This window comes from Ptychodera flava, chromosome 22, assembly GCF_041260155.1.
Source record: "Ptychodera flava strain L36383 chromosome 22, AS_Pfla_20210202, whole genome shotgun sequence".
Classification (NCBI taxonomy): Eukaryota; Metazoa; Hemichordata; class Enteropneusta; family Ptychoderidae; genus Ptychodera; species Ptychodera flava.
In genome coordinates, this window is record NC_091949.1 from 16,611,792 (window position 1) to 16,639,763 (window position 27,972).

The window sequence follows — 27,972 nt, forward strand, 5'->3', positions numbered from 1 at the left end:
AAGACGTTGTTCAAAACCAATGTTTACGTTACTTTATATACCGGTGCGACGATGTAGCATGGATCGCACTTTTTGAAAAGTTCTCACAGACCGTGTCAATCTGCCGTTATTCCATGTCAAACTCGCACCATTAATAATTCATAACCAACGGCGAACCGTATCTGATATAAAAAGAGTAGTTATCCATTAAACAGAGGGCGGGGAAAAGATTGTAACATACATGTTTATATCGCATGTCGGTGGACATTAATGATGACCTGAAGTTTGGGTTACAGGATATATACTAAGGTAGGTTAGAAAGAGTTATATAGTTGATGTAAGCATTTTAACTAATATTATCAGCCTGATATGTAACATTGAGAGCTGTTCCATCAGGAAATTTTCACTTTAAAAGTTAGCTTCTGATATGTAGACCTAAGTCGCCAGTGTTGAAATAGTGGAAACGAGTATACTATACAACTGTTTCTCTAAATTGCCGAGGCGTGTCACTATTTTTAGTCAAGTAAACTAAATATTACAGAGATATAAGGAAGAAGGGGAGTTTTTTTTCAGATGAACAGTAAACCTGATTTTGAAATATGTAGGTTTGGTGAGGCAATTAATGGAAACGATGGCGGCCGCTCCATTTTCGTTTTCCATGTCAATCAACATGTGCGAAAACGTCAGATGGTAATAAGGACTTTACATTTCATTGTTTACACCAAGTTATCGATAATCCGTCAAATGTCCATTTATCAGGGACTTTATGAACAACTGACGTTTACTGAAAAACATTGAGATACAGTTTAACAGGAGCGAATGGCCAAAATATAGTGATGCATATGCACAAACTGACGATGTCCTTTTAAGTAATAGATTCCCCAACAATGAAAGTTTGGTCAGGATTTTGACATATACTTTACTCGAGCAAGCTTTAAGATAATCCCTTTTGAATTACGACAGAAGCTCTGAGTTAAGGTCAGGGCGCCCTTTCATCTCGAGAACCTAATTTGCCAAAATGTGATCCGTACACTGAACAAGGACGTCATTTACTGAGGTCGAGAAAGGTTGATCACTTTTCTGATCAGAGAATAGAATTCAGATCTCCATACACTTAAAAAAATAAGAAAACCCGAATGCTCAAAACTGACATGTATTTGACGTCGTATACCACGTCCTTGCCCCAGGACAACTCGCCATCTGATAACAATAGCAAAACAGAATGTTTTCGTGAGAACGCAGCAGTCATCGAACCATTTAGGGAGCTGTCATTATTTACGAGGGAGGTTGGCAGTGGAATTTAAGAAAAGAAAGAAATGTACAAGTGACCACCCCCCTCAAAGTATAAATATGACCCAACCCTCCGCAATACATCAATTGTAAAATGTGACCCCGGTCAAACTTATTGATGTGATTCCATTCATTAAATTAAATGATTATAGGCCTTATTTAATCATGGTGTGCCACCAAGATGTTGCGCTGGAATTTACGGGCACAACCACATAACTTTGCACCGTGAACATTATCTATAACTTTTTTTCAGAGTTTTCCTCTGCGCAGTTAACTCCACTTTCTTGTTCTAGTCCCCCTCCCCCCCTAAAAAAAATTCTAAAATATTCAGCGTATTGATGGTAAACATAGCCTCCATATGTTAGTGTGGCACGTGCATTGTAATTGTTGATCATTCAAGTCTGAACTTGAATGCACTTTTGGACAATAACGATGTTACATGCACACACATTACATTTGTTGGGAAGCTAAAATCTTGGCATTTCGTCCTGCTGTTGGGAGTCGAACAAGAACTGAAGATGATACATAGACCAAGAATACTAAAAACTAGATGTAAGTTACGATAAACTGTGTAATCTGCTTGCCACCTGTCAAAGTGGTTTTATGTTATAGCATGATGGACGTGTCTGCCATTCATTCTAGCCTTCAAAGTAGCGTGATTTCCATGGTGGTATTAACCCCCTTTTCAAAATGTATATTGTACAAATTGACCCGTCTCCGTAACCATTTTGTAAAAGTTCATCCACCTCGCCCCGATTCCACCATCCCCTGCCTGTAATGAAATGAGCTAGAGGATGGGAAACAAAAACATTTCTTTTTAGTAAGTTTTCTACGAACAAACATGCAAGGGCGACATAAACACTGTCACAAAATATACCGAATATACCACGATACAAAAGTATGTCATCACGGATGATAGGTAGAAACATACTTAATATTATAATGATCATCTTTCAGAAAACATTTCCGAGCTTGAGAGAGCTTCAGGCCAACAAAAATCATCATGAAATTTCTTATTTTGTTGCTAATTGTGCTGGAATATACGATAGGTAAGTGTAAATTTCACATAAAACAGCTTACATGTACGGAGGCTCGATATGAAATCATGAAAACAGTATTTTCACAGAACTGTTACATCGGTCTCTATTTAAATATACCAGAATTCGCTATGAAGGAGAGCCAGCCATGGTCAACCTAACAAGTGAAAGTGGTTACTTTTTTGGTTATTAAGTTTGCTCATTTTATTATGCATGGTTACTTACTTATTTCATCATTCAATCACGGTATCTATATCTTCTACTATGTACAACATGAAGACGTAGAGGGTAACTTGCCACCTCGGTTCGCCCAGATACCAGATACAAACCCTCAGAAGTACTACAACATGGACGAGGAGCAGTTTCCAGAAGATTTCCCAGTCGGTGAGTCATGAAACAACTTTTTGAATGGCATGGTCTATGATACAGGGAGCTGCGCTCGAAGAATTGTGAACTGTTGGCTCTGTCAATTACAATTTCAAGTTGAAAAGCTTATAAAGTTTGATATCAGCATACATACATAGATATATACGTAGCTAGATACACACATAGATACATAGATAAATACATAGATAGATTACAGATAGATAGATATATAGCAGATAGGGATAGATAGATAGATAGATGATAGATAGATAGATAGATAGATAGATAGATTGATAGATAGATAGATTTAGATACATAGATAGATAGATAGATAGATAGATAGATAGATAGATAGATAGATAGATAGATACATACATACATACATACATACATACATATACATACATATATACATACATACATACATACATTCAGTGTGTGAATGAATATTTATAAGTGCAAATGAACATACAAATACAAAGGGCACGAACGTACAACTTAAAGTTTTCATCAATTGACGCTTACAAATATTAGATACGGTGACGTAATCATATCATCATCATTTACAGGTGATCGTATGTACACCCTCATAGCTGAAGATCCTGACGGTGACCCCGTGACCTTCAGTTTAAGCGCTGGTTCAACTTTCTTCGACGTTTGCAATCAGAATGACACTCATGCAGCGGTATTTCTTAAAAGGGAACTTGACTATGAGGTAAGGTTTAAAGCGAGTTTTTTTCCCTCAAGTACATGAACCTACTAAGTTTCTGAATGTAATAGGAAACAGCATACAAGAGCAATGTTAACGTTCCAGCATGTTGTGACTCTGTGAAATATCATCGCTGTATCACCAATATATTTTGCATATTACTTTTTGCAACAAGCGATTCTTTGATACACATTACTGAGTATGTGGTTCCATAGCTGCCGTATTCAACTCGTTCATGGATCATTTTGTACATAAATATGATACAGCGTTGACAAGAATTTTAATGACATTTAACTTTATTGCCAGACAGCCGCAAGCCACCACGTCACGTGGTTTTTAAACGATGGCTTGAATACACCAGTGAGTATACTTTTAACTTTGCGTATTCATTTCATAGGATTTAGCCATGGAAGACTTCGTGACTTATGCGTATAAACATGGTGACTGCGTCTAGATTTCACTTTGTTTCCACCTTGAAAACTACGAAGATGTCAAGTACCTTGCGTATAAAGCCTTTGCATAGAATGGAGAGAAAGGCGTTCAGAGTTATTTACCTATTATTAGAAAATTTACCAATGGCGCATATCAACCCTAGACTAACCGTCAGTCAGTTTTCAATAACACTAATCGCAGTCATAAAATTGGATATCCGATCGGGTTTGTCAACTTTGTGTACATCGCCTACACTTTGTTGCTGGTGTTTGCATGCCAAATGACGTTGCTAAAATGTTCGCACAAAGGGCAAAGTCATTGTTATTCCGAAAATGAAAACCACGCTAAGTCAAATGGGAATCTTTTCAAGATAAAATTTATCTCCTGAGAGTAAGATAGATTTGATAGATCTAGTGGTCACAAATAAACTGATGTTAAATCAACCTTCAAGATTACTATTTTAAACCGTACCACCAACCTTCTAGTAACTTGTGAAGGTGTTTTTTTCCCGTCGAATCTGTATCTCTCTTATTTAAGGTAGAATGCACCTTGGGGACAGACATTCAGACTCTCTAACTTTTACAATTCTCTTCTGATATACCACATGTGGGGGTTCATTTTAAAGCTCTTGGTAAAAGAAAATTTTCACCGGCTTAGTTTTTCGAAATTCGAATTTTTTTATTTTTCTCCATAGAGTTAACACAGGGATGGCGGCCATTTTGAATTTCTAATATCGGTAAATCTTGGGTAATTTGTTTCTCTAGTACCAAAATTTGCTTGGTGACCCATTGTTTTTATTCTTGACTTTGAAAGAGAATGGTTTAAAGATTCCTTAAGGAAAGTTAGAGCAAAAGTTTAAGTCTTTCAATTTCGAGGTGCATACTACCTTAATATATCGTTCTCTGGTATCTTTCAAGTAATTTGCAAGTTGGCCAAGTGATATCAGATGTGCTTTTCATATCATCGTATCCCGACACCAAATGACTGTATGTTCACTTCACATTGTCTGTTTTCTAATTCATTGTCATTGTCATCTTTTGGTAAGTTACATGAAAGACAAGTAACTCAATAACATTTCCATGCCAATATCAGTCTCTGCATTTTTTATGCAAAGATTCTTCTTAGAGGTCTGCACCGTCAATATATTAAAGTTTTTAAAAAATCCTAAAACGCTATGGCACAGAAAGAAGAAAGCTGGGCTCCAATATCTCTCATGTGGCAAAAGTGATGCACTGAAATACCAAGGCAAGCTCCAGACCTGTATGTGTTCATTTGTGGATGAACAATCCTTGAAGCAGATGTTTTAAATCTTTTCATGAATAGGTTGAAGAAGATGTTATTGTATATGTCACTACAGGGGAAGTTAATGAAAATGCACCGGAATTTATCGGTACTCCATATTCAACGTTCGTCCCGGAGGTACGGGTGTATTTTAATATGTCATGCTATCCGACCATGATCCGAAAAAGTAAGACCGATCCGTCGGAGGATTTCAATGTGCAAATTTTACATACCTTTCAACGTTGAAACGACGTTAACAAAACGTAAATGTGCAGATGTAGAGATAAAACAAGCTTGAACTGTTACAGCATATTGATGCCAGTTGCATTGATTGTGCAATAGTACATATCTCTACAAAATGAGCATGTATTTAAGAATACAAATGTACGTAATATGGATGCACTTATTAACACAATGTTCATTAATTCGTTTTCAGGATGAGACTGTCGGTACTACAGTACAGACGGTATCAGCGACTGATTCTGATTCTGGCCAGAGTGGTCATTTTGTTTTCCATCTCGAGGAGACTGAAGTAAGGGGGTGATAATTACTGTCTTTTTTGTGACGAAATGTAGACAATGAAACTTTCAAATACCGTTTAATGGACGAAGTGTTCATAAAACAGTCTATACTTTATTACTACCTTAATTAATAGACAACAAGTTAGTATCTTATCTTTTTTTTGCTATCATTAAAGAATAGCCGAAAACATAGATTCAGTTGCCTTGCAATATGATGATAAAATTATTGCATGTGGACCTCGGTATTATCCAACGAGAGTGTAACAGCATTGGGCTCATGAGTCTTTTAAGTGGGTGATAAAGTCTGACAATATGAAGACTGCTTAAACGTGGACACTTCTCGGCTATTTCAACTAAATCAAACCCAGCAAAAGTTGTCTGTGTTTACGAATATCCACTTGACTTGCTTGCTTGCTTGCTTTTCTCTTCCGGAACTGTCCCCGACTAAATGAGGAAACATTAGACCTAAGATATTGAACGAAACTCGAATTCCCTTTCCAGGATTCACAAGGAATGTTTGATTTGATGACCGACCCAAATAATAGTACGATAGCATACCTCATTCTTAATAGTACCCTTGACTTTGAAACTGAGAAAGGATATAAACCTGTCGTCGTGGCAACGGTATGTCTTTTTCATGGTTATGTGGCATTTAGTATTTTTATTGCATTTCATGCTAGTAAGTTCATTAACAATGCTATCTATATAATCATAGAGAAAGATAGATAGAGTGGCAACGGGTATTGTTTAAGGCGTGAAGCGGTTACGTAACCCATCCATGTTCGCCTCGCCTCAGGTTGCTCTCGCCTCTCTTTTCCGAAGAGTGCCGACCATGAATCCTTCGGTAATTTTCGGATTTTCGCCAATTGTTAAGCGAAAGTATGTTCGGCAAAGTTTGTGTTGTTGTTTTCGTGTGGTGCTGAGCAGAATTGACGTGCTGGCGAAAATGGGAGTGTTTTGAGCTTCAGGAAAGTGAGTTTTACCGTTTTAAAAATTCCTCTCATATTTTTATGAATATATAATGAGTGTATTTAAGGTAAAGGGCGACGAATTCGGACGCGCACACGCTTTAGAACGTTTCTGCGCAGATTAAACTCCAGCCTGCCGCAAATGGGTTATTTGTGTAGCCGCATGTATTTAACATTACCTGTCATTGTTGAAATTGCGCTTTTACCCAATTTTTTGACCCAGTGTCTTAGAAATACATGTGACCTATAACCTTGTCATATTTTGACCCCCTAGGAAGCTGGTTTTTATTCAATATGAGCGAAAAATTAGCATTTCTCTCCCATTTACATGGCGCAAATTACCCATTCACCTGGAGATATTGTAAAAAGTAGCGTGGTGACACCCTTTTATTAAAAGTTTAAACTAAATGGTATTATGTCAGGAGTTTATTCGCCAAGTTTGGTCAAAATGACACCATTCAAAGCGACAGGAAGAAAGTTCGAAAATTATGTAGTGATATAATTTCGATATCGTCATTTTGTAATCGATACTTATGTTAAAATTTCTTCACAAACATCATGAAAACTATACATTCGATAGATATGAATCTTAAGTCTTGGTATTTATTAAAATTAACTCATTCGCTAAGCGTTTTATAATTGCTTTCTTTAGTTTAAGTCATTTTATATCATTTTTATTTATTTCTAACGGCGCCATTTTAACGTCCGTTTCCATGGAAACAAGCGTGGTGACCCCCATTTTTTATTTCATTTTTGCACTTACACAACTTCAAAGAATATTTGTGCAAAGTTTCAAGAAATGACACCACAACTTAATTTTGACGTAATTCGTAGTACTTCACCTTAAACCAAATTTGAAAGTCTTTTATCGATACTGTCTGGTTTTACTCAATGGTTTACGGTCAGTCATACCCTCTTTTACACGTGCGTCAAGGAAGGACATGTTTATGAAACTGCTGGCGTGTTATGTTTTGATTGGCGTGAAGCAGTGTTTCTGACCTGAGAGCTCACAAAGTAACTATGGTTGCTACGCGACTGGCAGTACGATGCCATCTCGTCGTATTTCTCGCATAATCTCGTGTAATTATCAATCACAAACAAAGCCTAAAAAGTTTAACACCTTTGAAGCTCATTTTAATATGAAAAGCCAATAGTCTACCGAGACGACCATGGAACAAAAGGCACGCAAGTGTTGCCACTCTGTCTATGGGGTGTTTCTCTGTGATATAATCAAAAATAATAAAATCATGTATTGTTCTCCTTCATATTGTTGTGAGTTTGTTATAATATATTATGTCATAGAATACATAAAATTTATATGTGAATAAAAATGTGTAAGTAAATATGTATATATTATAAATACATATATGCATATATGTTTATATAATTATGTTTAAATGTGTTATATATATATATATATATATATATATATATATATATATATTAATGCTATGTATTTATACCGTACACATTTCATCTCTGTTGTAAATATCAATTTCGGAAATACTAATTGATATTTATATAGCTGTGCTTTTTATTGATATTATTTACTTATTTATTTTCGTTTCTTTTAATTTTTTTCGTTTATTTGTTTATCACTCACTGACGATGTAGGACCTTGGTGTGGATCCAGGACCACTGTCAAGTTCAGCAACTGTGACAGTCACTGTTGGTGATGTTCAAGATACGCCACCTAGATTTATTTTCCATTCATATTCCGCGAAACTGAAAGAAAATAAACCAGAGGTGAGCTATACAAGGTTGTTGTAATATCTCGAAATAAATATGAGTTTTAGGAATCTGAAGGGCAGACTTTCTCAGTAAAGCTTTTCACATTGGATTTTGTAGAATACAACCGCTCTTGAAGTCCAGGCTGTTGATGGAGATATAGCCACACCTCAAGATATAGAATTCATAATACCTGGTAGGTAATTCCCTGAAATGGAAAATGAGGTAATTTTATAAACACATCTTTTTACCTGAATTTAAAGTCATGGTCTTATTTTTACCCTTCTAAGTTCAGGGAACGCCAATTTTCTAAATAACACGCATGAAATGATCGGTGATTTGACACGATCATGCAATTGTTGAAAGAATATATAATGCTGCCGCATAATAGCATAATGACATGTTTGTTCCTTTCCACTACTGTCTGAATTGTGCCGTAATGTAAATTTTTTGTCTTACAGACAACACTGACTTCTGGATCGAGACGGTTCATGGATCACCTTCAAGGGGAATAATACGGACGAAGGTGATGTTTGACAGAGAGTCGATGACTGAAGATGAATTCCCGATAGTTTTCACCGTTATAGTATGTATAAGCTTTTTGTCTTCACGAAAACGGTAGAGTTTATAGAAAAACACCTTTATAGTAGGGGACTACACATGGTAGTGCAGTATCGCCCAGTTCCTATGGTTAGCACGTACAGATACACAAAAATCATCTTTGGAATACTGCCATTTCTTTGAAACTTTCACAAAAGACTAGGAATGATGGAATTAAAAGTCATTTTGTAAAGAATATTCAAGAAGTGATGCCAGATTTCAGGTACAATGGCAAGATTGTGTATTATTCCTTTCTGTACAGAAGAATCTGAATGAGAAGTTTTATGGTCAGCAACACATTTTCTTTATATACACTATAAAGTCCTTTGCTTTAGAGCTCTGCGCTGCCTCTATCTTAATAATCTTCCTACGTGTTTTGGGGACTAAACTTGTTTAAATTTACACAAAGTAGACCGAACCGCTTAAAATCAATGAGTATTTCTGCAAAATCAGTGAGTATTTCTGTACGATGTACCTAAAAAAGTAAACAAGAACACTGCTTTTTATCATCAAATTTCTTGTCCATCAATTGACCCTCAAGCAGAGGCAATTAGGAAGACAATGACATTATTTTTATATTTTTTGTAATCAGCCAACATAAGCTAAAAGGGTCACATCTATTGTTTCATAGGCACAGGAAATTGACTTTTACAACCAAACATTGAACGCAACCACTAGCTCCACGACAGTTGCTGTCATGATAGACGATGTCAATGATATGCCGCCAGCGTTCGAGAAGGACCATTACTTCGGAGAAATAGGGGAACAATCACCAAAACATTCAGTGATCGCGAATATTGACATACAAATTGAGGATCCCGACGAGGTATGTACAATTCAACATTTATACAGGACATACAAACAGTTATGGTTCACTGTACAGCTCGACCATGCGGTTCCTTTTGTATGAATTCTTTTACTGAAGGTATAAAAGCTCCAAGTGACAGTGTCTCAGAAGTTTCAAAAGTAAAGAGATCTTGGCATTTTTGTTTAGCCGACAAATATATCATTTGTTGACTCACAAAAAGTTAATGAAAACGGTCTCTGTACCTCCACTACCTTGCGGATAAAATAGACACGAGGATAGTGGAGACAAACCTTAGGGTAAGAACCTAACAGGATTTCTAGGGCTCAGAATGGGTTCGGAGGGAGTCACTACTAGAGGAAGAGTATATGCACACATATATCCCGCGGTTTTAGTCCTCATTTTTCTGCCAGTGTAGACTTTTGACAGCGAAAAAAGCAAACGGACTCTAGCGTGCCAAAAACGGGGGTGAGTGCCCCCGAGTCCCTGACAGACCGCCGGTTTCTAGCATGTATTACTCTCTCCATGGCTCTTACCTCGACAACTCCCTAAGTTACATGTGATTAATTTGAAACGCCTCTTGTGTCCACTTCTCTTCACTGTCGGCTTTGATGTTCCGAACTATTGATGCATGTAAGATCCTCATCTGTAGCAGACACATGGAACTTGACATCCAAGAACAAACGGTTTTCTGTCTGTAAAAACTTCATAACCCAGAGTCGTGAAACAGTCATACTTTAGCATGCTGTCTTAAATGAATGTATAAATAAATGCACGTACATTTCCTAATGCTCCTTCAATACTTATTACAGTTTGACAATGGACGATTCCAAATTCAGCTCGTAGGGGACGAGTGTGAAGCTGAGCTGGCATTTTACGTTACGCCAGTGACTGCTCTCAATAAAGCCTATGTTGTCATAAGGGTGCAGAATGAGCTGTTCTTGGACATTTCAAAATACCCCAGTTTTCACTTCAAGGTTTGTATTTTTAGCATTTAATAAAATGTCATGAATATTCCCTATGTAGCAGAAGAGTAATGTTGAGAGAGAGAGAGAGAGAGAGAGAGAGAGAGAGAGAGAGAGAGAGAGGTGCGAAGTGAAAATGTGGAAAATAAAAGTAGGTCTGCAATGCTATGATTTTGAAGAGACAATATTGAGTTCTTACAGATATATTTAGGCATGCATATCCTTTCCAAGAGCCATAGTATTTCTATCACATATTCTATGCATTACAAAATATTGATAATAATCAGAGCCAATGATATTAAGTTTTATTCCTCCTCAGATCTATGCGGAAGAAACACATACAACTGAAAAGTTCAACAGTACAGCAGACGTAACGATCGACGTGATTCCATTCCCATGCATTAGTACTTACAAACTGCATAAATTATTTTCAACATTGTAAATTACACGAACGCCATTAAATCCTCCTCTTATCGCTTGTTGAACAAAATCTAGTGCGTTTAAGCTAAGATGTGATTTAATAAATATAAATAGAAACACGGTTGCCTTTCTCAATTTCTGATTTGTTTATTTTTACTCCATGGCAAAAATGTACTTGAACATTGAAAGGGAGATAACTTTCGACATTGAAAGGGAGATAATACCATGACAACATGGCGGCTTTCTAATGTATCTACTAGAGGGGTGTTAACTAAAAATTTAGGGTATGTGGCGATAAGTATCCTACAATACAAATGTCACATTTTTGCCGCTATTTTGCACAAGAATTTTTTATGTTAATAACAACTAATGATATATAAACCAGATATGAACTGAATATGCTCACGTGTTTTACAACAGGTTCATTAATAGTAGTACGCTTCACAGAACAATAAGATATATGTTATCACTAAATGAAGCAGGTTTTTTCAACATCGCACAGTACTCTCAGATTTTAATCACTAATTACAAAACTTTATTTAATATGCAAATGAGCTGTTAATTAACTTGACACTGCTCAATGCTTCATGGGACAATTAGATATCCATCAGATCAACATCTGTAGCAAGTTTCATCAAATTTAACGCTGTAATTTTGGAGTAATATCACTAATTACAAAGTTCATTAAATATGCAAATAAACCCTTAATTAACTTCACTCAAGTAATTGCTCTACACCACAATTAGATATCTGTCGGATCAGTATCTGCAACAGATTTCATCACATTTGGTGGCAGTTATTTTGGAGTTATGTCACTCATTACAAAACTTCATAAAATATGCAAATGACCTATTTGTTAACTTGACACTGCCAAATGCTTCTCAGTACAATTAGATATTTATCAAAACAGTATCTGTACCAAATTTCAAAGACTTGGGTGCCGTAATTTCAGAATTATATATCTAATTACAAAGTTCACTAAATATGCAAATGAACCCTTAATTAATTTCACACTTCTTAATGCTTTACACTACAATTAGATATCAGTCAGATCAGTATCTGCAGCAGATTTCATCACATTTGGTGAAGTTATATCGGAGTTATATGACTAATTACAAAACTTCATAAAATATGCAAATGATCTATTTATTAACTTGACACTGCCCAATGCTTCTAAATATAATTAGATATATATCAGATCAATATTTATTGCAAGTATCATTAAGTTTGGTGTAGTAATTTCAGAGTTATCTCACTAATAACAAAGTTCATTAAATATGCAAATAAACCCTTAATTAACTTCACACAAGTAAATGCTCTACGCCACAATTAGATATCTGTCGGATCAGTATCTGCAACAGATTTCATCACATTTGGTGCAGTTATTTTGGAGTTATATCACTAATTACAAAACTTCATAAAATATGCAAATGACCTATTTGTTAACTTGACACTGCCAAATGCTTCTCAGTACAATTAGATATTTATCAAAACAATATCTGTACCAAATTTCAAAGACTTGGGTGCCGTAATTTCAGAATTATATATCTAATTACAAAGTTCATTAAATATGCAAATGAACCCTTAATTAATTTTACACTACTTAATGCTTTACACTACAGTTAGATATCAGTCGGATCAGTATCTGCAGCAGATTTCATCACATTTGGTGAAGTTATATCGGAGTAATATGACTAATTACAAAACTTCATAAAATATGCAAATGACCTATTTATTAAATTGACACTGCCCAATGCTTCTAAGTATAATTAGATATATATCAGATCAATATTTGTTGCAAGTATCATCAAGTTTGGTGCAGTAATTTCAGAGTTATCTCACTAATAACAAAAGTTCATTAAATATGCAAATGAGAAGGTAATTGACATGACACTCACAGCATCATCATAATGTTCTGAGATTGTCATCTGTGAAAAGTTTCATGAAATTTTGTGCAGTATTTTTTGATATATGTCTACACTGTCATTACCGTCTCCATAGGGAAACCATTGTACGGAAAAAAAAACGATATTGCATAACTTCATTAATATGCAAGCCACACTAACCAAAATCTAATCAGTTCTTGCAAGTAGCATATGGTACCTGTGTACCAAATCTGACTTGAATCCGTTCAGGCGTTTTTGAGTTATCGTGTAAACAGACAGACAGACAGACACACACACACACACTAACACACACACACACACACACGGACAGACAGACAGACATCGCTATGACAATAGCCCACGTGTTTACACACGTGAGCTAAAAATGGTGATTCAACAGTTGTATTTTTCGGATCAGAGAAGAAAACCTGGCGAAACTAAAACATGAATTTACTTTTACGCGTTGCAAAAAGATGAAGAACATACATTCCGCTGCAGAATATGAAATGATTAAACACCAGTCATCGACAATAAAAGCCACTTAAAATGTTCTTCTGCTTTCGCTATTAAAATGAAAATCGTGTGCGTAATATCATCGGTATGTAAACGCTACAGTGCGGTGCAGTTTAGTGATAACGAAACGATACGATGCTGTCATGATTTGGTGCCACTCTTCTCATAACTTTTCTGGTGCGCTGAGAGGCCTAGATCGGTATCAAAGCACAGTTTTGACGAAATGATATGCTGCCGAGATAACAAGCATCCGCACATCCTGAACTAAATTTTTTTACTGCCGTCGACCTCCAGTAGCCTGGCTCGGTCGATAGTCACCTAGATCACCCAGCTGTCTCCTAATTTTCATAAGTATTGGGAACAAATCGACTTCTCAAGATGATCATTACCTGTCATGTATGTGGAATCGCATATCGGAGGAGCATTGTACAAAGATCTGGAACCATTATCGCTTGTATTTAGACAGAAGCAAACAGCCATACTGCCATAATGAGAACATGCAAAATGTGTGCTATTATATGGAAACGTGTCACGTAATAAAATCTTGATTTAAGGTACAGTAGAACGCGCCTCGGGGACAGATATTCGGACTCTCAAACTTTTACAATTCTTTTCTGATCTACCACTTGTGGGTGTTCATTTTAAAGCTCTTGGAGAAAGAAAAATTGTCATCGGCTTAGTTTTTCAAAAATTCAAAAGTAAACATTTCCTTATAGAGTTAACAAAGGAGTGACTGCCATTTTGAATTTAAAATATCGTATAATGTTGCGTGATTTGTTTCACTATTTCCAAACTTTGCACGGTGACCCCCTATTTTAATTGTTGATTTGGTAAGAGAATGATGGGAAGTTTCATTCAGGAAAGTTTGAGCAAAGAGGTTTAATGACTTCAAACCAATTAAGGTTTATGAAGTCAAAAGTTTAAGTCATTCACTTTCGAGGCGCATACTACCTTAAATGTAAACTGTCGCAACGCCCCTGGCGGCCGCGCGTCTGCCTCCGTTACTTTATCTCTCTGTCTGCCAACACCAGTGGTTTACCCTGAACGTAGGTGATTGATATGGCTGTCAAATATTCAAATCTAAACACTGCGGCATATGCTTACATATTGCGGACAGTGTGTAGATACCGCCAGCACTCTAAGGCTGTATTCCAATACGAGAGGATTTGTTGAAAGGTAGGTTACTGAAGGACGATAATTGAGATGATGGCTTCTGTGAAACTTTGTGAAATCTAGTCTTTGCAATTGAAGCTTCTTAAGCTCTAGCTCTTCACATTGACTGGTATTTTTGTTCTGTTTTGCTGACCAGAACCTCCTGCCCTACCCCTCAAACCATGTTGAAATACCTAGATTCGAAATTGTAGACAGACAAGTGTGCACTGTACAGTGTTGTTTCTTGAAAACTGAATTTAGTTTAGATTAAAGCTAATTTCTTAGCATAAGGATTTTTATGTACAAAGTGCGTTGTTCTTGCAAGGCTGCCATTAGTTTGGTAAGTAAACCCTCTTAAGCAGAATAATGAGTAACCTTCCGTGGTGTTAAATTAGAAAGACTAATAAGTTCCGAACCAAGCATTTGTTAGAAGTTTAAGATGCCTTGAAGATCAATTGACGTATCTTGGAGCTATGAAACAATAAATATCGATCAATTTATTTTCAACACGTTAAAAGCCTGAATTATTTCGAAATTGTACATTGAAATGTTCCTCGAATATCTCAATAGTCATAGTCACTACAATTATTATGGCAAAACTCGAGATGAAAAAAATGAATGTATTGTATGTAAAGATGAAAACATGCCTTGACTTCAAACAGATAACCCTGAAGCTTTCCGACTTGATTTAGTAATTAGAAGTGAAATTGCAACCAAAACACAAATAATGTTGTCTGCAATTGCAAGACATTCTGAAAATGTCAAGTATTCACATTATTTCCAAAAAAGTAGATCATTTTATCGACATCACGCGTTCATACGCACACTTTACAGTTGAAATCGTATTTAAACAACATAAATTCACCAGACTGAGTGTGATCATTTGAATAAAACCAACCAGACCTGTGAAAACGCCAGGTGGAAAGTAAAACGTTTCTTTTTCAAAATTTAAATTATCTTTATCAACATATCTTGAATGCAATAATGTCTATGATGTGGAGATACGGTGCAGCCGGGACTATTGCATTTGTTCCCATGAATTTCGGTCAACAAATTGCTCGCAGATTAAAAAAGTTCTCGTGGCGTTTTTTTTGTCAGAGAAATGTCGATGATACATAAGGTAACACAGTAGCATAGCTTCTAGGTACTGTGACAACAAATTACGATATTTACGATTTGTACTTCAAGAGAAAAAAATACTCTCTCAGGATGGTATTTCGTCTGTACTTCACTATTTGTAAAATCTGCTATGTTGCCAAAAATGTCCACAAATTAAACTTTTTATCTAGTTCTGACATGAAACATGCAATGGAGTCGGTAAATCTATGGTAAATAGATTGCGGATCAGTGTCTAACAAGCTGCAAAATTCGACCTACAAAGGTTGCACTTGATATTGATTACATTGTACATTGATGTTATCTGAGTTTATAACACGCCACATGCTCATTCTGTGTCGCGATTCGCCAGAATACGTCACGTGACGAGAAAATAGATACGTCTTCGTAGGAACTTGAACAGCCCATCGACGGAAAAGATTAAAGTACAACTAAGGATGTCGCTAGGTATGCTTAGAATATTTTTCGAAAGAAAGTGGTACCACGTACAACTGAAACGGTTGCGGAAATATCGCCCCAGTAAACTTGTCACAATGAATTGTTGCGGTGGAAAATATCAAAACACCCAAAAAACTATATACCAATATACATGAGCTTGTGGTGTGTTATAAAACACCTATAGCCTGGTCTTTATTCGGGCTATAGCGCTCGTTTATTACCCCTCGTGGTCATGTGTTACCAGAAACACATCGATTATACCCCTCGGCCTACGGCCTCGGGGAATAGCGATGTGTTTCTGGTAACACACGGCCCCTCGGGGTAATAGACGGGCGCTATAGCCCTCATGACCAGGCAATAGGTGTTTTACAATTATTCATTTAAGGACTCTGCGTCACTTCTTCTCAACACAAAATACCAACAATGTTTCCAGAGGCCTGACATACCTGTATATTTCTCACATTCCTGGCTACTGTGAGTGTGGAATCGACGGTGTTGGAAAAATCGATCCCACACTCTCAGAAATCGTCCCTCAGAGTAGATATTACACGTGCTCTGATTGGATGATGAACAGCCTTTCGTTCCATTTCAAAATGTTATCCAATGGCACGATGACTAGCACATGGATCAGAACTACAAAGTGAGAGGGTCAAAGTACAGTGGCAGACGATTGATTAGGCATCCCATTCCTTTGTATTACTTTCTTTTTGAGAAAAGGGAGTGTAGCTTGTGGTGGAATGGCACTGATAATATAAGACGAATCTTTTCAAACGTTAATAATACTTTGAGTAGTTAGTGGTTACAGTTGTTTATAGTATGATATTGCATACGACGCACACGGCATAACAACTGTGTGTACATTTTACGTCGCTTGGCATTTCAGGTTGCCTAACGTTTAATTATACTTCTTTTAATATTTCAGGAAGTGTCTTCCTACTTGAGATCCTATACAGACTCATCATGACTTTGTTTACGTTATGCATCATTCTGTCCAGTGCACTAGGCAAGTTCAGGCTTCCTTCAACTAAAGCTACTGGTTTATGATATAAATCCACTGAAATTGCAATTTCATGGAATATTTATGGTTATGCATATGCACATTTCGTAACAAAGAGATTATGATCCAGAGTATCTGAGCGACATAAGAATAACAGATCAAGTTTTACATCCTTACAGCATGCCTGTTCTGTGCATCTGGTGACACCACTCATTGTATTACAGTGCAAGATCCTTTTCTCAAGTTGATGAATTATTATTCTTGTATTCTATGTACCCTGCAGTATTAAGACTATCTATGGTAAGACCGCTAAGTCTAATATTAAGTATGTGTTTACTTACTTTTATCTTCGACTGCGTTTTTCTACCATTGCTGAAACGAAGTGGCCGTCCAGGGCAATCTTCAACCACAATTCTCACCAATTCCTGGTACAAGCCCTCAAAAGTACTACAACATGGACAAAGAACGGTACCGGGAAGATTTCCCTGTCGGTAAGTGACATGGCAGGTCAAACTGCAAGAATCTGAATTCGTGATTTGAATGTACCAGACAACAGAACAAATAGTGTCGCGATATATGGCAGTAAACCTACTGATCATTACTTAACCCTTGCACCTGGCAGATCACGACCAAATGTTCTGTTTTTCAACAATATGTGCGTCGTTAATTAGTCTACTTGATAATTTTTCCATTTGGCCAGCCATTATCACATTAATCCATCGATTCACAAATGTATGTACAGATGTGGATAATTATCTATCAAACCGAAAGTGTATTTATCTATTATATATCAATCTGTACATCCCTACCTACCTACCTATCTACTCACCTACACCGCAGACAAACATTGACAGACTTGTAACGGGTATTGTTTAAGGCGTGAAGCGGTTACGTAACCCATCCGCCTCGCCTCAGGTTGCTCTCGCCTCTCTTTTCCGAAGAGTGCCGACCATGCATCCTTCCGTAATTGTTAAGCGCAAGTATGTTCGGCAAAGTTTGTGTTGTTGTTGTCGTGTGGTGCTGAGCGGAATTGACATGCTGGCGAAAAGGGGTGTTTTGAGCTTTAGGAAAGTGAGTTTTACCGTTTTAAAAATTCCTCTCATATTTTTATGAATATATAATGAGTGTGTTTGAACCAAATTTGAAAGTCTTTTATCGATACTGTCTGGTTTTACTCATTGGTTTACGGTCAGTCATACCGTCTTTTATACGTGCGTCAAGGAAGGACATGTTTATGAAACTGCTAACTTGTTATGTTTTGATTGGCGTGGATAGAGGGACTGTGGCGTGAAGCAGTGTTTCTGGCCTGAGAGCTCACAAAGTAAGTATGGTTGCTATGCGACTGGCAGTACGATGCCATCTAGTCGTATTTTTCGCATAATCTCGTGCAATTATCAACCACAAACAAAGCCTCCAAAAAGTTTAACACCTTTGAAGCTCATTTTAATATGAAAAGCCAATAGTCTACCGAGACGACCATGGAACAAAAGGCATGCCGCGTTACAAGTCTGTCTATATTTGTCTGTGCAAACACACACAAACATAGATACATAATACATACATACATACATACATACATACATACATACATACATACATACATACATACATACATACATACATACATACATACACACATACATACATACACTGTACCTTTCTCTATATTTACAAATTTATACCACGATATTTTTTTTCAGGAGAAACTATGTACATTCTCATCGCAGAAGATCCCGACGGCGACCCCATAACTTTTGGTATTACCACTGGGTCTGAATTCTTTGACGTCAGCGATCAGAATGACACCCACGCAAATGTTAAACTCATACACGAGCTTGATTATGAAGTAAGACATAACATTCGCACATTCCTCCTTGATTTTTCACTATTTATTGAAAGAATTGTGAGTGCAATTATTTCTTCTTATCCGATGCCCCGCAACTCAAGTGTTGAATTAGAGTTTATGAGCCACGGCTAGCGACTTAGGGGTGCTTCTACCCTCACGCTTCTTGCGCAGAGTAAAGGTAAGTTGCGCCATCGAACGACGGACCTCCTATTGTACTGGCAGCTGTTTCAATTTAACCATGTCAATATCTTCTGTGTAATGGTATTTTACGGGGGTGAAATTTAAGTATGTTAATTACGGCCGGTGACTCTCATCTGGCATGTTGTCCTTTCTAACTTCACACTTCTGGTAATCGTTTTAGATTTTGAAATGCCACTGTACTGATCACTAGGGACAATATTTGCCGAACAGCACTTTACTATATCGGCGTGTTTACGCTCATAGACCAGTGCATGAAACAGTTCATTAGTTTCATTCCAGACTCTGTATTTATCGTCTTTAATGTTTCTGGTGACATTACTACACTTGTCTCTCTATTATTTTAAACGGCCATACGTAACTTGGTTTGTCTTATCTGGTCTTCTACGATTGTACTACCTCTCCTTGATTATTGAAAAATTATACGTTCTTTTCACCCGGATGTTAAGAACATGCATACTCAGTATATAATCTTAGAATATATTTATATTATAAAGGCTAGACTAGAAATATTCTTGAGAGTTCCAGTAATAAAAATGCTATTCTACAACATGACATCTTTTACATATGCAAGACACTTTGCTTACCAAAATCGACCTTTACTCTTCAGACAGCAACGAGTCATAACATCATTTGGACATTACACGATGGAGTCAATGACATTGTAAGTATTACTTTTTTAAGCCACGTGTATTGAAGCGCTAAAATGTTGAAAATTTAAAGAAGGGAAACCCGCACACACATTTACTTGTGGAAACAACTTTTGTAAGATGTTGTTTAACAGAAGAAATAGTCGTCTTCTTGTGCCCAGCTATTCAACCTTTGATTTTTCAGGTATTTTTATCCATGGATTAAAAATACCGGGGAAAAATGCGGGTACTATCTCTTTTGGTCAAGGAATTCATCGTTGACTCTTTTTTTGTTCATTATAAAGGGCATAAATTAATTTAAGTATATTGACTCCAGCATTGATTGTCATAAAATTATTAGGATTAAGTCTTAAAAACCACTCACCTTGCACCGTCTCTGTTGCTTTGAGCTTTGTCACACAAAAAATCCAGACACATTGTCTTTTTGTTTGGATCAATGCTTCTTCAGAGTTTTGTCGAGGGTGGTAACATAGTAAATTTCACCGCGGTTCCCCAATTAGAAAAACCACAGAAATAGTATCGGGCTTCCCGCATCCAAAACCTTATTACCAAAAAGACGCCCTTCATGATGAGGGTAAAATTATCCCATAATTGTTGTAATGGCTTGACACCTATCAGAAATTTCCGAACAAAATGCTTTGATTTTACCACTATAATCCAGTTGCTTGCAAAATGTTACAAAAGCTCTACCAATGCAGTCTACACAAGACATCCTCAATATTGTATAACACCGTTCCTTCTTCAAAGTGTGATGACGCTCGCTGTTCTGGGCTCTTTTGCTTTAAAAAGTCATCTTTCGGTTTCAGAGCTTCATTTTTGATTATAATGTGACGTCAATATGTCTTTGCACACACTTTCTACAATACGTAAATCAGTTCATTGAAATCTCTGACAGCATAAAGGTCAACCGTTTCTAGATTTGTTGAAACTACTAACATGCTCTCAAACTACATGAAGACATTCCAAGTTTTATTACAGTATTTTGATGAAATAAACTGTTCGTTGTTGTTGTTGCTGTTGCTGCTGCTGCTGTTTCCCTTCCGAAACTATCTACATTTACCTTTAATGAGGTATGAATAATTAAAGTTGCAATATAATTGTTTTTATTTTTATTTTTATTTTTTTTTGCAATATGTATATTCTACAGCATTAATTTGTGGAAATGATCACGGGAGGAACACAGCTTCAAAGATTCATCACCTATATCATTCCATTCTCACATTTTACGGCTTATTATCAACTGTGTTGACTTCCGCTTTACATCCAAACCACCTATTTAACGAAAATTTGGGGGGCTATGGTTACAATTAGCTGTAGAATAAAGTGAATAATGTAAATTTAGATTCCGGTAAAATTAATATGCAAATATGATGAAAATTTTGAAAATAATACTTTTAATAAAACTATTTTCTCGTACTTTAAGGTGAAAGCGTTCTTGACATACATAATGCATTCTAAATTCCTTTCCGCCAGGTCAATGAACCAATCGTAATATACATCACAGATGTGAATGACAATGCACCACAATTTGTCGGAACTCCGTATTCCACAGAAGTGCCCGAGGTAAGGATTGAGAGGCGCTTTTGGCTTATTTGGACATTCAAACAGTTCACGACTGAATGCCTAGGTGGCCAACTCTTGATATTACTAGTAAAGTAAATACAATTGAATGGTGGTTTTGAAACTTTTTTTATATGACACTCATACGCCTAGACTACCATAACATACTAATATACTTTGTTATGTGCTACATAACGTATTACATATTAAATGTGAGAATATTATTGTCTTACATCTTCAAGCATGGCTATATTTACGTCTGACTGCTGACGAACAAGTAGGCCTATGCTCCAGTTATCATATACCCATGCCCATATTGCTACATCCTAGTGACGTTCACCGTAAAATATCAGCCGTGATATTTCACGGTAAACGTCGAGATATGCACGATGAACGTCATCAGTTTTAGAGTTTTCCCGAACTACATGAGCAGTTTGTTGGTAAACAACGTAAACAACAAAATGGCTGCCGCTCCCCGCCTATGTCGCCGACGTAAAAACTTGAAGGGCTTCGAGGAACACGGGTATTTCTGGTTGCAAAATATGGAAATAACATGTTGAGTCTTGAAATGTTTTCCCATGGTATTTTGGGGGTCAAGTTCTAGCAAACATTCTGCCGTTCGTACGGCGCCGGCACTGTGCATGGTCTCCCCCGAACAGGTAGTGAGCGCGTGGCGTGACAGGGATGTCGCACGCGCGACGACTGTTGACATGGCAACTCTAAGGGTAAATAAACAAAATGGCGTCCCCTCTCCGCGCGAGCTCCGTGCCGTACGACGATCGAAATCAGGATAGATTTAAAGCGAGGACAGTTTTTGATCGATTACAGTTGTAATAGCATATTGCACCTTTAAAGGTTCCTCCTGTATTACGATTTTTGTATCCCGGTGTCTTTCTGCTTGGGTTTCATTGAGATATGGACATCTTGCAGCGATGTCGCGCGTGATGTTTACTTCGTCGTATACTTTATGAATGAAGCCTGTTCACATAAACATTCTGATATTTTATACGCAAGGCGTAATAAAGTAAAGCCTCAAAATTTAAGGTTTTTCGTTGTATTAGTAAAAATATGGGCATGGGTATATGATAAATCGGTTATTACCCAATATCGCCTGTTCCTTTTGACGAATCAGCATTCGTGTCATTTGTGTTGCGTCAGACACTCGACTTCGTCTCGTGTCTGACGCAGCACAAATGACACTCATGCTGATACGACACAGGAACAGGCGATATTGGGTAATAACCTCTAATTAGCAGAATCCAAGATATTTTCTGTCACATGAAATGAAATGAAGGCAATAATGCAAGTAAAGTAAACTGTATGAAAACTTATCCGTTTTTTGCATGAAATGTAGGCACATGGTCTAAATATATCGATTGTTTCAAAATGTGGTACTCTATCGTCTTGAAAAATAACTCCATATCGTCCATCTTGAAAGTATTCATGTATTTGCATTTGTAAAGACGTATGCACTGCTTTCAGGACGAAACTTTCGGTACGACTGTGCAGACTGTCAGCGCCACCGACGCCGATTCCGGTCAGAATGGTCAGTTCGACTTTCATCTCGATGAAACCTCGGTGAGAATAGCAATCTTCTATCCCCTTTTAGTACAAGATGTTGAAAGAAATAAAGGAAAATTTCGTGTGCAAGAAATTAATAACACTTGATTGATTGTTACATCTACATCACTTGTTATGTGTGTAATAATGACCGAATTGTTCAACCTGATAGATTACGATAGAGATCTTGTTTGCAATAGTGTATGTTTAAAATTGTAGATTTCCATTATTAAAAATAACGTCTATTTTGCTTTCCTAGTTTCCAGAAGGCCTGTTCATTTTGGAAACCGATCCACTTGATTATGAAAAGGCATACCTCATCCTTAATAGTACTCTGGACTTCGAAACAGAGAATGGTTATAAACCAGTCGTCGTGGCAACGGTATGTTTTTTCCTACTGTTGTTTACCATGCGGAATGTGCTGACGCAAAATGTAACTTTGAACATTACTGAGAGTTCACTCCCCCTCCTAATGCGATGATTGTTTCTCTTTCACTTAATTTCATTGTACAGGACCGTGGTACAGACCCAATGCAACACACTAGTTCCGCCACTGTCACAGTTACAGTTCTTGACGCTCAAGACACGCCACCTCGTTTCACTTTCCATCCATATTCCGCAAACCTGGAGGAAAACAAACCAGTGGTGAGCTATTTTATCTTTTACCTGAGAAAACAACTTAGTGAATGAGTTCTTGCTATTCATTGGCAGTAACATTTATTGACCTTTAACATTTGACCTATTACTGATAGGGTAGTATCGTGCTTGAAGTCGAAGCCGTTGATGGTGATACAGCTAACCGTCAAGACATCGAGTTCATTATTCCTGGTAAGATTTCAAAATAATAAATTCCATTTTCTTTGCCTATTGCTAGTATATTCTGAAGGTTGAATGCATGTAATATCTCTGTACTGTAAGAAATTAGTACTTTGAAAGTATTTTCATTATGGTAACACTCTAAAACTTACTTTTCTGTTATACACATAGTAGGCAGACCATGTTGTAGATGAAGTAAATCACGGTACTCACGTTTAGTTAAGTCATTTCATACTTTTAGCTCTTTCTTCTGTAAAACCCATTTATTTTCTCCATTGTGTGTGAAACATTCTTTCTATGAGTCAGGTATGGCAATTAACTTGTTTGAGATTCTTTTTAAATTCTCTAAAAGTTTTGCTATTTTCCGAGTGCATGATGGCTTAACAAAAACGTACAGCACATGTTCTGTGGTTGGCGAAACTGCACAGTTGCGATGCTATTTCCACAAATATCTGGAATTCTCTGGAGTTTTCTTCACATATGGTTTGATGTAACTGACAATAATTATGCATATATTTTAGTGGTTGTCTAAACAACTTCATGCCCTTTCACAGACAGCACGGACTTCTGGGTCGAAACAGTTCAAAGTTTTTACTCAAAGGGGATAATTCGCACAAGTGCGGTGTTCGACAGAGAGGCAATGGCAGAAGATGAATTTCCAATCGTCTTCACTGTTGTAGTAAGTTATACCTTTTCTCTACATTGATAGATACACCGTCCAATCAGGAGAGTAAAATTGATTCTCCTTAACAAGTTTCCTACGAACTAGAAACTCAGGAAAATATAGGATTGTTTGTAAAAGAGCATGTATGCTCCGTGTAAAGTTAGACATTTTCACCAGTAAAGGCATTTCTAGCATCCCTTTTAAAACTATATTCTCTTGTCAAATGTTTCAATTCTTTTCCTTTTAGGCGAAGGAAATTGACTTTTACAACCAGACCCTAAACGCCACCACAAGTTCAACAACAGTTGCTGTCATGATCGACGATGTCAATGATATGCCGCCAGTATTCGAGAAGGAGCACTATTTTGGAGAAGTGATGGAACAATCACCGCAGCATTCAGTAGTTGAAAATATTGAGATACAAATTGACGATCCCGATGAGGTTTGTACTTAGAGGGGCATAGATCATCCTTTGCGCGTTTGTCCCCTTTTTGTACACAAACATTTATTTTTTATATTTCTGGTTTATATTGGTGTTCACAAAGTACGACAAACGTTTAGGCCTATGTTACTTCCGTACAGAATCGGTGTAACGGAAGTTTTGATTTATAATGAAATCCAAGTTGATCTGCTTACATCTTAAGAAAGTGTGAGTTGAGATATTGTGACTGTAGAAATCAGCGACTTGACGGAGGTCAGTGTGATTTTCTCGTCCTCGTGCGCACAGATCTTGGTCAACCGTGTAGGCATTTTTTCATATTCGTTTGGATAAAATGAATAAAACAGTGACATTGAGCTATGCATTGCGGGAAATGATATATATTTAAAATCTGTAGGATCACAATTACGCCCAAAGACAGAGTATAGTTCTGACAGTTTAATTTTTCGTCATCTTGCTGCATTGCAGCACGACCGGTGCATGTTACCATGTAAACATCCTTTTGTCGTTCCATATCGGCAGTTTCATCTGGCGATCTCAGGAAAACAATTCGTTATTCTACTTAGGCCAAGGCCCTAAGTACTTCAGTATATATTGTGTGAGAAGAATTCCTTCTCCTGATACAACAATTTCACGTTGAGAGCACTGAGGGCTGATGAGAGCGAGGGTACCATTTTTGCCAAGAAATTGGCTCGACAATGCCTGCCTTTCGTAAATTGTGGTTGAAGTCAGCCTTTAGACAGAGTTAATGCTATTGGTATAGTACTTTGACCATGATTTCGGATACTTAAGCGCGCAAGAATTAGCTAAAACCCCTCGAAATTTCCCTCCCTTTAAAATTGACAAGAAATATGATAAGGAAAACTACGTTGTATCTTACGTTTTGATATAAATATACATAGAGTCTTACATGTAGCTCGCATTGTAAATGATAAGCCTGTCGGCTGATTAAGACAAAGAAGTTGCCATTTTGCCGTCAGCCTATAAATTCTAAAATGGCCATTTACATGCTACTTTTAGATCGTAAGAAAAAGAAGGGAGTTGCTGATAAAACAAAGCAAATACACAATGATAAATGCTCTAAGAATAATGGCTGTGTAAGCTTTATTTCACGGTTTCTTTTGTAGAAATAAGAGTAATCAATCCATTTTTCTTCCGAAATATAACATGGTGAGACCATCTTTCAAATCCATATTTTAAAATTTCTTCTCGTATCAAGTCATTTGTGCACGTCATTACTAATGACAATACTGCAATGGCATGTTCTTGCATTTCTGCACGGAAATAAATGGACTTTGGTAACATTATATCCTACATATGGGAAGCCTTCTTCTACCTTATAATTTCAAAGTGACACGTTATGACGTTTTCCATAAGTTGGTTCTCTAGTTTACCAAAATTGCTCCCTTGCAATATTTACCATGTATTGTGGAAGTATAGGCAAATAGTTCTAATAGCAGCTATTTGCTATTTACTTTCAAAAACATAATAAATATTAGTAACAGTGAAATAATCGGTACGGGCCGCAGTTCTGCTGATGGACTTTAAAAGCTGAAATTAAATGTCTTCATACGTCCAGAGTATCAAAGAATACATGTAGTACTATAGTACTGTGTTTACTGAATTCTGTTTCAGTTTGATAATGGTCGCTTCCGAATCCAACTCCTTGAAGAGGGTGGCGTTGCTGATCAAGCATTTTATCTCTCACCTGAAACTGCTCTCAATAAAGCATATGTGGTCATAAGGGTGCGAAATGAGTTGTTGTTGGACTATTCGAAACACCAAAGCTTTCACTTCAAGGTTAGTTTATTGAATGTGGTAGCACGCATTTTATATGTAAAATTGTATGTTGTATGGTGTGTGTACTATTCTGCCTATTTTGTTGTTTACAAGCTTAGGTCTGGCGGTAAAATTATTTTCACAAACACAATCAGGCTCATGCCGATATTCAATAACCTGCCTTTTCAGTCGGATGAACCCAGATACCAGTTTAGCCGGCTAAAATATTGAACATTTAGACATAAAAGACCATGTATTCTCTGACATCATTTAGTCATATTGATCAAATAGGACAATTTTATCGACGGAATCTGGAATAGTGGGACACACGGTAATACGTTGTTATGACACAGAAACACCGCATTGAAAGATGATCAACTTCCAACTGGACGAACTTCACGATAAACTTCCAAAAATGGAGTCGCCGATGTTGTGACGACTTAACAGAACTCAGCTGAAACTCTAGAATAAGTTTGTTACAGGCACTTAACAATGTGTTAATGCGTTTGACGGTGCATTCAGGTAGACGTGAAATTGAGACAGACACGCTCGAGGCATGCGCAGAACACTTTTGCCGTGGGCTTGTTTCTCCCCTTGGTTCAGTTAGTCTGCATAACCGCAACAAGGTCGGGTGTAAGGTTCACAGACCGACAAATTGTTCATATGTCCCTTCAAATGAATTTAAGGAGTGTCCAGGTAAAGCTATTCAATTGAAATATATACCGGTACCAGAACAACACACTTCATAGTATTTTGCATCGTAACCAAACCGAACTTTCCTCTCAACAGATCCAGGCAGAAGAAACACATACCGCTGAAAACTTCAACAGTAAGACAGATGTAACCATCAACGTTATTCAGTTTCCGTGCGTTGATACACTGAAGCTCTACAAGCTGTTCACAACTCTGTGAAATCATCTCATTTCGAAGAGATATCAATTCTAATGTGAACATGAATATTGCATTGTGTAGTTTAAGCTATCAAGAATAGCAGTGGAATTTCTTACAAAGTGTTAATTTCTTTGTATTGGTCTTTCTCTGTTATATTGTATTTGGATATGAATTGCAATAACGACCATAATACTATTTGGTATAATTGTATGTTGTTCGTGTCTGTAGAAAATGGAGAGAGAGAGAGAGAGAGAGAGAGAGAGAGAGAGAGAGAGAGAGAGAGAGAGAGAGAGAGAGAGAGAGAGAGAGAGAGAGAGAGAGAGAGAGAAGGGGGCAGACAGACAAACAGACAGACAGACAGACAGA

The 27,972-nt window shown here is 37.0% G+C and overlaps 2 protein-coding genes across 3 annotated transcripts; both read left to right on the forward strand.

Moving 5' to 3' along the window:
• The first annotated feature begins 191 nt into the window (after nucleotides 1-191).
• LOC139122814 (cadherin-related family member 1-like) lies at nucleotides 192-11,222 on the forward strand. 2 transcript variants are annotated; one of them, XM_070688577.1, is made up of 14 exons: nucleotides 192-288; nucleotides 2,227-2,318; nucleotides 2,586-2,690; nucleotides 3,242-3,387; nucleotides 3,688-3,741; nucleotides 5,137-5,232; nucleotides 5,531-5,626; nucleotides 6,117-6,239; nucleotides 8,198-8,329; nucleotides 8,432-8,507; nucleotides 8,773-8,897; nucleotides 9,543-9,737; nucleotides 10,529-10,693; nucleotides 11,001-11,222. In XM_070688577.1, the coding sequence occupies exons 2-14, from the start codon at nucleotides 2,273-2,275 to the stop codon at nucleotides 11,121-11,123; spliced, it is 1,482 nt and encodes a 493-aa protein (XP_070544678.1). In that variant the 5' UTR covers nucleotides 192-288; nucleotides 2,227-2,272; the 3' UTR covers nucleotides 11,124-11,222. The 2 variants fall into 2 exon arrangements, with proteins under 2 accessions (XP_070544678.1, XP_070544679.1); XM_070688578.1 differs by lacking the exon at nucleotides 192-288 and adding an exon at nucleotides 1,667-1,821.
• A 3,325-nt stretch (nucleotides 11,223-14,547) lies between these two features.
• On the forward strand, nucleotides 14,548-27,811 carry LOC139122815 (cadherin-related family member 1-like). Its single transcript, XM_070688579.1, has 14 exons — nucleotides 14,548-14,676; nucleotides 17,129-17,209; nucleotides 17,587-17,694; nucleotides 18,904-19,049; nucleotides 19,858-19,911; nucleotides 21,371-21,460; nucleotides 22,940-23,035; nucleotides 23,277-23,399; nucleotides 23,531-23,662; nucleotides 23,770-23,845; nucleotides 24,388-24,512; nucleotides 24,745-24,939; nucleotides 26,572-26,736; nucleotides 27,505-27,811. The coding sequence occupies exons 2-14, from the start codon at nucleotides 17,167-17,169 to the stop codon at nucleotides 27,625-27,627; spliced, it is 1,476 nt and encodes a 491-aa protein (XP_070544680.1). The 5' UTR covers nucleotides 14,548-14,676; nucleotides 17,129-17,166; the 3' UTR covers nucleotides 27,628-27,811.
• Nucleotides 27,812-27,972: the final 161 nt, after the last annotated feature.